We start from the raw sequence: 9,535 nt of genomic DNA, 5'->3' as shown, positions 1-9,535 counted from the left end.
GAAGAATTATCAGGAACATTATTCCGTTTTGTTCCAAACAAAGAAAGAAATGAGTATTCTTAGGCCTCAGAAGTCTTTGGCTCACACATTCAAAACTCTGATAATCTGTTAATCATTTGACACATTACCAAGATTAATAATGTTCAACTAGTGTAATAATAATTATAGTTATTAGAATAATAAGTATTTTAGGCTCTGCTCTAACAACCTTCTGTTTTTCTCTGATGCAAACGCAAACTAAAGGAAATTGGTTTAATGTCAGTAATCAATACAAATATATAACCTTTCCCAAAACGTGCATTTAATCCATACAGTCTATGATTTAATCGTTATGGCGCAACTCAGGGTTTAAATCTTTGGATTATACAGTGCATAGTAAATATAAAGTGTGCATGGACCGATGTAACCAATAGGCGGTACTGTGCCATTCTTCATGAAGCTCCCTCCATCTCCGCAGCCCTGAGGACAACACTGCGTCTCTGCCCGGGTTTGCTCCCTAATTGACCTAAATACAGCGTCTCTGCGCTGCCTGAAGACAGACTCCGACAGGAGCGGCTCCCGACCACGAGACACACTCGGGTTTTGATGTATTATTTTGTTTGTCTGGAGTTCCATCGCTTCTCCGGGACGGTTTGAATTTGCGTCCGGATCTCTTGCAACTGGAGGCTAGAGCTGTATTTGCGCTAATGGATCGCGTCTGGGCGGTTTTACGCGGAGCAGGGGACACTCCTGTTTGGGAAGCGGACACATTCCTGGGAATGATTTTATAACGTTCAGAAGGGGAAAGTGTTTTTCGGGGGTTAAACGTCACAATGCTGGACGATAAAGCGCAGACGTCGAAGCGCAACGCTGCATCGAGAGGTTCGTCTTTTTACATTGAGAATTTGCTGCGAACCGCAGACAGAGGAGCTCCAGCTGAGGAGCGGGTGGAGATCGGGATCTCCACTCGGGATCCGGACTCCAGAGTTACCGTCCACAGCCCGGTGGTGTGTCCGGGACGTCTGGAGACCGAGGAGCTGAACTGGAGAGGGACGTCACCAAACACAGTGATCCACAGCTCAAGAAGTGAGTGTCCATCGCCACATGGTTTTATATGTTTGATGTAATCACTGAATAAAAGGGGAGATTCTTAAAACGTGATTTGAAATCAATAGATCATCTCTTTAATGTGACCGGCCGATAACCTCGCTCATACGTTGGATAAGAAGGATTACGACGCGCTTATAGGGTCGTGACAACACTTAAAGCTGATCTAACAAATCGGTGGAAAAGCATCACTCGTGCACAGTGATATAATTAATTACGTCACGCGTAAAACCATCCTATCCCGTGCGTAAAGGTCTTGAATCACCACGTGGATCAGAATCGGGCCACAACAGCAGCTAACGTTTCTTAATTTCTCCAAAATATATCAGCGTGGTCAGAAGTTGGCTCGACGAAGGGTCTGGAGCACGTTTCACTGCCTCTGTGCGTAAAACACCCAAATTCTCCAAATGTCAGCATGTAGCATGATTAAGGGACGTTTCTTTTTACAGGTCCACGGTACAGGCCCAGCTACCCGGATCAGCACAGAGACCCTCTACCCAGCAGCGACCGGGATTCCCCGGCTTTAACGGGACAGGCGGAGGAGAAGGAGGGAGACAGTTTGACGGATGAGAGAGAGGACGACACACCCTCCTCCTGCTTCTCTCGAGAGGACGGCTCTGACCCAGGTGAGGCCAGAGCAAATAGAGCCACACCCTTAATTTATAAGACATACGTTTGTTTTAGTTGTTTTCAGGACATTCTTATGAAATAGCAGAGGCGTAGCAGAAACATCTAGGGACCATGTGCAAGAAAACGGCCATGGGAACCTTTAACAAAAAGACACCTCTCCCTCTTCCGCCACTCAGGTGACACAAAAGTGGCCCGGAAGAAGAAGACCCGCACCGTGTTCAGCCGCGGTCAGGTCTTCCAGCTGGAGTCCACGTTCGACCTGAAGCGCTACCTGAGCAGCACGGAGCGGGCCGGCCTGGCCTCCTCGCTGCAGCTCACCGAGACCCAGGTCAAGATCTGGTTCCAGAACCGCAGGAACAAGTGGAAGAGGCAGATCAGCGAGGACATGGAGGCGGGCGGCAGCGCGGCGGTGGCCTCGCGCCCCTATGCCCAACAGAGGGTCATCAGAGTTCCCGTGCTGTATCGCGAGAGCAGCCTGCGTCAAGTGTCCCCCCTGTCTGTGGGCTTCCCTAATGCGATTAGCTATCCATTGACTTCTCACTTCACTCATCCTGTGTCGTTCCTGACGCCACAGATGGCCGGACTGGTGGGACTTTGAAAGGTCCACGAGAAGTCACAGAGATTCTTGAGACTCTTTGGATAATTTATTAAATAAAAACGCTGCAACAATGTCGATTTTACTTCCAGTTCAGATTTTGTAAAATCTGATTTTCTGCTCATGCACGGAAGATAATTCAACCTGTGTCAAACTGATTCTTTGGGACTTTTTCTAGAAGCAACTTTAGGGAAATAAAGCCAGATTTAACTCAAGGAGGATCATAAGCCATCGGGATCCTTCTCTGTAGCTTTTTTAAAACAACCTCAAACAAAACAATTTCTCCACATTAGCAGTGTTTATTTCAACTCATGTTAAAAACGTGACTTTTTTACAAGTCTCTGTTCGATTTAATAAGTGTGATGGATATCTTTTGGGACTCTTGAAGTCGCCCCGAGGACACTACACACAAGATCACACAGTATTAAAATATGGTTCTGTTTTGTGGTCGTTTCTCAAAATTGTATGGATGACCCATAGACAGATGGGAACACTCAAGTGTCATAATATTTCAAGCTTGAGGAATAATGGGTTCGGACATCACTTCAAAACGAGTGTTTGACTGGGACACGAAACTGCAGGAGAAGTACAAATGAGTTGTCAAGAAAATGTGGGAATAAAAAAAAATGTGGAGGATTTATATCAAGGAGAAGTTACACAAAGAAGAAAATGTCAAGATTCAAACATATTTGGTTTACAAAGAATGTGTTAGATTGTATTTCTTTGTGCAACATGAGCTGGAACCTTCTCCTAACTTATGCCACTGGTTTTAAAAGTTCCCTCTGAGCCTTATTTCACGAGCTCTAAATCTTTTTGACCCTCGTTTGAGCCCATACACATCCTGTCCTGGGGATTTAGTCATTGGATCATTTGACAATTTCAAAGAAATTTAAATCTACCATGTTTAGAAACTCCATAATTTATGAAATACATTTTAGTGTTTGTGAATTTTGATAGCATTAGCAATACCCCTAATAATATTTGACATTTTTTATTTAAGAGGATTATAATACAGATTTTTTTGTACACTGATGTTCACATGTGAATAAAATTGATGCACAAATTGTGTTGTGGTTTCCTGACTGACAGGGTCACTATGTTACGTGTTTGCTTCCCTGATACTTCAAGCACACTTTATATTCACTATAACACACTTTTTAGTTTTCTTGTGCCATAACGACCCAAAGAGACAATTTTGGATTGGCGTTTATTACTGTTTTAGTTCCATATGTTTAAAGGGAAGATGTGAATGTGGCATATAAATAAATAATTTACTAAATAAAAGAATATAAACAGCACATCAGTCCTGGAAATCTATGATAATGATGCAAACTCCGAGGTTTAAAATAACGGGACTCGAGCCACGTCTTGTTTTTGGTCGGGAGCCTATAACCGGGCAGCCTGAGCTTCTGATGACAGCAAAGTGTTTAAAGCAACAATATGGCAGCCAGACGGGAAACCTGCATCCCGCCCTCATCTGCCCCGCAACCCGCACCAATCACGAGCCGCTAAACCGCACTCTTCCGGGTCGTAGAAGAGCGTCGAGCCGGCTCCTCCGCGCGCTAGTCGCAGCCGTGGAGCGATGGTGCTCGGAGCGTGCGGGGACGTCGGTTGTTCGGGAATCTCGGAGGAGAGCGTGAAATGCCGGGGAACATGAGCAAAGGGGACGCCCCGGGTCGCAGCGCCTCTTTGACGTTCACCATCGACAGCATCCTCAACCTGCGGCAGCAGCGGGACACCGGGGACAGCGAAGGCGCAAGGACTCAGAGGGACGGCGGGTGCAAGGATGAGTTTAAAGCGCAGCGCGAGGAGGTGTGGGACGTCCGGAGGAGAGACGACAGCAGCTCAGAGGGGAGAGGTAACTCAGGGATTTATTCAGTCTGTGCAAAGTGGTTTATCAAAGTGGTTAGTACATTTAAATACAGATTTACGCGTTTAGAGGCAGAACCATGCGTAAAATGTGGATTTGAGGAACGAGTGAACTATTTCCTGTAAATGTCTGGATGAGGATCTAATTTTTGTTATTAATTATGTTCGATCTGTTAAATACATTTTGTCGCTTTGTTCGCAGTGAAGCCCAGAGTCCATCCTGCGGACCGCGGGGGACACACACCGTCGCTGACCGCCGCCTCCTCTCCCGGGGCGCACAGAGCGCACGGTGCCGAGGACGCGTCCGAGCAGCAGCAGCAGGAGCAGCAGCAGAGCCCCGGGGACAGCAAGGCCACGGTGAAGAAGAAGACGCGCACCATCTTTTCCAAGAGACAGATCTTCCAGCTGGAGGCCACGTTCGACATGAAGCGGTACCTGAGCAGCTCGGAGAGAGCGTGCCTCGCCAGCTCGCTGCAGCTCACCGAGACCCAGGTGAAGATCTGGTTCCAGAACCGCCGCAACAAGCTGAAGCGGCAGCTGTCCACGGACATGGACGGGCCGCTGGCCGCCGAGCACCTCTCGGACGCGGGGAAAAACGTGCAATTACCGACTTTTTACAAAGACAGCAGCCTGCTGAACGGATGTTTGATGCCGATGCCTTTCCCCGTCATGTACCCGACTGCGAACGCGGCGCCGTACATCTACTTCTCCAACACTGGCAAGTACTTCGGGCTGTTCGACGCGGACTGATCGTTTCCTCTGGATGTCTGGACTTTACATGAGCCGGTCACTTTTCTTATTTTATTTTATTTTTATGAGTTCATATAATTCCTGAAACTTTGATGTAAACATATCAACTAATCCAAGACATGCATGTGCCACTTTTTGTCCTCCCCCCAAATGTTTATTATTATTATTAATTATTATTATTATCATATATTTTTTTAAGTTTTTGATATGTTGAGGTCGTGCATGCATTAAAGTTCCTCTGAGCAGTTCTTACTCGGCGCAGTAATGTCATCAGACTGAATGTACGTTCAGAGTCAAGCTGCAGCAACTTTGGTTAAAAGACGCATTTTGTCATCGTTTCCATCGCTCGTGTTGAAATGTTGAAGTTTCTTTGGAGCAATATTTGGTTTTGTATTTATATGGCCTTATATTATTATTGTTGTTGTTGTTGTTGAACACTTTTCTGGTTTGTTTTCACTTGATCTTTCATATGACAGACTGTTGAACTGTGACTACAGTTACTATATCATGACGATGATGAATTTTTGCAATAAAATAAGTAATGTTTGAAGTTGTTTGCTGCGTGTTTTGACTTCAAACGAACTTCAAAACTAGACTTTTATTTCGGGCTTTAGTTTTTTATTTATTTATCCTTATTCTTTTAATGTGAATTGGATGTCTAAAGACACTTTGGTATAATTTTAGAAGATGTAGAATCTTTGTGATCACAGATTATATCAGTGTTAAAGTTGTTTTTCCCTCTGCAGTGCCAAACTTCCTGGTATTGAATGTTTTATGAAACTTAAATGCTGATCCCAGAGAACGTGGCTCAAATTCGTCTCCAGGTCGAATCACCTGTTTCTTATTGTTAGTTTCTCATCACACGCTACATTAGGTCACTTCCCTGTATTTATTTATTCATTCATAAGCTCTGCCTCCCTCAGTGAAGTGTCGAGTTGTCTCATCTCTAGAAGTCAGTGTGTGATAGTCCTGCTTCCTGTGTGAGGCTTTAATGTTGTGCTAAAGAAGTTTGAACTTTACAAACTTGCTCTCAGGCCTTTTCCTGCTCAGTCTATCAGAGGCCCAGCTCGCTCTGTTGAAACTGCTGCTTCAAAGCTTAACTCCAACTGAGTTAACCCTAAAGAAAGTATTTTCTATTGCAAAATGTAATTACTGTTAATTAGTATATCATTTTAAGCTGCTGTTAACTTGAATATCGAATGCAAATTTAACTTTTCTCTACCCCGAAATGAGATTATACATTTTGATTTAAGACATGAAATTCAAAAAAAGAACCCATATGTTTTTACTAATGGTTCTAATACTCAAAACATGTTCACGTTCTACAAGTCACAAGTTGAATGGGAAACTGGTTATGGATTATTACTTAGTTTTTTCCAACAGACAATTTATTACTGGTTAGTGTTTGTAGTACACACACCCCACCACACACACACGTTGTGTGTATTTACATATTAATAGATAAGCTTCTGCTTTACACCGTCAATTCTTGGAACATGTTGACATCAAGGCAAAAATAATATAATTTGAATATTATTGGCTGATACTGAAAATTCTCATGAGTGTGTGAAAGTTACTGCAAAAATATAAATTTTGTTGCCATAAAGGTTAAATACAGAGACAGTTTGTAAACAGTAAGTCTGATCAGCTACGATTAAAGTTAAGTGTAACATAAGGTTGAGAAAAAAATAAAATGTCTCACATTTACTTCTTCATGGACTGTCTGAGATTCTTATAAATGTAAATAATATATGATAATCACAAAAAGTAGTTTGTTAAGCGACTTAAATAAAAAATTTAATAAAGTTGTAACAAATTAACAAAGGAAGCTTCTTAATGGGAGTAGAACCCCAATGATAGGCTTCTGAAACTTCACAGCTACTTTGATCAATTTGCACTTTATCTGCTTTGTGTAGCAAAGATGTGCATTTTCATACCACACAATAAAATCTGAGCCGAGCTTTGTAATTCAATTATGCATACACACACTAAAGGTGGGTCAGGCTGAGTCAACACACTGTGGCAGCAAAGGTTGATCTGCATCCATAATATACCATGTCCCTCGCTTTGACCAGGTACTTTGTGTTTTCTAAGTACTGAACATACGCACAAATCAAGATTCAGGACTGTTTGTTGGATACAGCTCTCCCCCCCCCCCCCACTATCTGTTTTTCTTTGCCGTTAGAGCGCATGAGTGTAGCTGAGTAATGCATCTCTGCAGCCAGAGAAATAAGAGAAATGTGTGTTTAGCCGGACTTGCCTCAGTGCTTCTGGAGAGAGTTTTCCTAAAGGGCCTGGGCGAGCTGCACTTACACAGCGTTTCCGGGTCACTTCCCCTTTCAGTGCTGGAGCCTCTCACTGCTCTCTCCCTGTCACAGGCATTCAAGGCCCCGCCGCCGTTAACCTGTTCACTCAACCACTTAGTCTGCCTGCAAATCTGTTGTTCTCTCTGCTAAATTCCTGCCTACCTTCGCTGTGCATGTGGAGATGTACTGTATCTCATCCAACCCCCCACCCCCCCACACACAATGGTGCAGGACATTGTTTTGCACACAGGGAAATGAGCAGCTGTTGTTAAGGGATAGTTTTCTTGAAAATGTTCTAAAATGAAAAAGAGGAAAGAGAGAAATGCGGGATCTAGTTTTGATGTTCAAAATTAGGAGATCATTCCAAAACGAATATGGATTTAAGAATTTAAAAAAGAAAGCAAGTAGATAATAAACCAACTTTTACTTTGAAAGTAGTTTGTATTTAAAAAATGTAACAAATGAAGTGTTTTCTTCTTTCAAGAAGAGACTGACAGCAAACTAAATCTGTGCAAGCACTTTACAATAACAGCTTCTTACTTTCAAGTTGATCATATTTTATCATCCACTACATTTTGAACACTAGTAGGCAAATAGTTAACTACAGAAATGCAATGAAGCTTTTTACAAATAACTTTTTATTCATCTTATTGTGGAGACAAATATCTCTCAAGACAACTATGTAGAGAAAAATTCACATCCCACAAAGTTGCATGTTCATTTAACTGGGTTTAAATATTTGATTTTGTAAACTTTCGGTTGTACTATAAAACGTAAGCATTACAATTTTGCATTTACAAATAAGGTAAGATACTTTTTAAACTATTAACCTAATTGGCACAGGATTTATGACAATCTTTTTTAATCTATTAAACAACACATTTATATTAAGAGGTAAAATATAAAGGCCCAGGGCCATGTGTTAACCCCCAAAATAATATGAATTATGTAATTTGTGGTGGAAAATATACTAAATTGTATGTTTCTACATATCTCAAGTTCACTGGAAGTAATCTTAATGTTAGAAAAATGTTTGTGTGCATGTAAATTTGAATAAATGAGCTCCAGAAGAATGATGTTCTAATCATTGCATAATTCAAAATTCTTATTAATACTAGTGATGTAACACAAATTATTAAACATGATTTACTAATAATTAAGATTTGAACATTTAGTGGTGTTCATAGTGCTGGTTTGTTTATATGTTTATATGTGGATCAGGGATTGTCCTTTAAACGTTATAATTAAGTTAAAGGCGAGGTAGAGGTTTATTCACGGGGCAGATAATGAATGCGAGTGACCACAAATGTCCTCACAAGTGCAGCAGTGCAGCTCTGTGTGCGCTGAAGTGCCCACTTGGCTCGTCTCAGGGTGTGTGTGTCTGAGACGGGTGGAGGGTGGGGTGGGGTTGGGGTCGGGTGGGGTTTACAGTCGCCAGACTTCCTGACTCTCCCTCTGTCCGACACTTGTGAACGCAGCGTTGGCTCTTAGCGTCTCGGCACTCTGCTCTGCAACCACAAGGTTCAAATGACCCCACCGGCTGCTCGCATGCTGCCCCGAGCCGGCCTCGTCTGTCAGAGGCACAGAGAAAAAATCCATTAAAATCTCCACCTGATCAAAAAGACGCCCAAAAAGCCAAGACACCATATGCACTCATTTAGGGCTATCGATGACTGGCGAGCATTGTGGGGTAGTTTAATACATGCGATTGACTTACTGCCAACCGGGGCAACAAAGCTTTTTTCTCCTCCTCTACCAAAAAGGAGCAGAGCCGCAAGTCTGGCAGAGGTATTCCGGCTCTGATGTGCACCTCAAGGCCGTCCAGAGCTGTCAGCACGTTCCTCCACTGTGACCAGCGGTAACCCACGCAGCACATGGTTTCCATCCACGGCTGAAAACGGACGAACGCTGAGAGCTATTGTTTGAGATCATTGATGGTGAATTGCATGTGATAATGTGCCCCCCCCCCCGCTGCAGGACTGTGGTGGGAGTTTCTCCCCGCGCCACTAGCATGCAAATGTGGAGATGTGACCCGACCACCGAGGCTTGGTTTTACCATAAGAGGTCCCATTAGAGGAGCCTGTGAAGTTTGGATAAGTCGTTTTAAATCACGTTGAGATCGCCGAGGACGTAAACGGAGACCTAGGTTTGCACAAACTGCCGTCGTATTACAAGCCCTATGTGTACTGCCTGTGTGTGTGTGTGTGTGTGTGTGTGTGTGTGTGTGTGTGTGTGTGTGTTGGCCAAAGGATCTTCATCTCGTGCCCGGTCTCAAACAGGCTGACATGTTGTCAGACCC

The 9,535-nt window shown here is 43.3% G+C and overlaps 2 protein-coding genes across 2 annotated transcripts; both read left to right on the top strand.

Annotated features, from left to right (window-relative positions):
* The first annotated feature begins 812 nt into the window (after positions 1 to 812).
* LOC128430597 (homeobox protein HMX1-like) lies at positions 813 to 2,314 on the top strand. Its single transcript, XM_053416700.1, has 4 exons — positions 813 to 1,065; positions 1,536 to 1,542; positions 1,588 to 1,712; positions 1,893 to 2,314. Exons 1-4 carry the CDS (start codon positions 813 to 815, stop codon positions 2,312 to 2,314), a joined length of 807 nt encoding a protein of 268 aa, XP_053272675.1.
* Positions 2,315 to 3,900: 1,586 nt separating this feature from the next.
* Positions 3,901 to 5,480, top strand: hmx4 (H6 family homeobox 4). Its single transcript, XM_053416467.1, has 2 exons — positions 3,901 to 4,169; positions 4,383 to 5,480. The coding sequence occupies exons 1-2, from the start codon at positions 3,953 to 3,955 to the stop codon at positions 4,928 to 4,930; spliced, it is 765 nt and encodes a 254-aa protein (XP_053272442.1). The 5' UTR covers positions 3,901 to 3,952; the 3' UTR covers positions 4,931 to 5,480.
* The last annotated feature ends 4,055 nt before the right edge of the window (positions 5,481 to 9,535 follow it).

This window comes from Pleuronectes platessa, chromosome 23, assembly GCF_947347685.1.
Source record: "Pleuronectes platessa chromosome 23, fPlePla1.1, whole genome shotgun sequence".
NCBI lineage: Eukaryota > Metazoa > Chordata > Actinopteri > Pleuronectiformes > Pleuronectidae > Pleuronectes > Pleuronectes platessa.
This window is presented reverse-complemented; position numbering and strand designations above follow the sequence as displayed.

Coding starts and splice junctions, on each gene's coding strand:
- LOC128430597 (XM_053416700.1), top strand. CDS start 813: ATGCTGGACGATAAAGCGCAGACGTCGAAGCGCAACGCTGCATCGAGA. Junction 1,713..1,892: donor AGAGGACGGCTCTGACCCAG/GTGAGGCCAGAG, acceptor TCCGCCACTCAG/GTGACACAAAAGTGGCCCGG.
- hmx4 (XM_053416467.1), top strand. CDS start 3,953: ATGCCGGGGAACATGAGCAAAGGGGACGCCCCGGGTCGCAGCGCCTCT. Junction 4,170..4,382: donor CAGCAGCTCAGAGGGGAGAG/GTAACTCAGGGA, acceptor CTTTGTTCGCAG/TGAAGCCCAGAGTCCATCCT.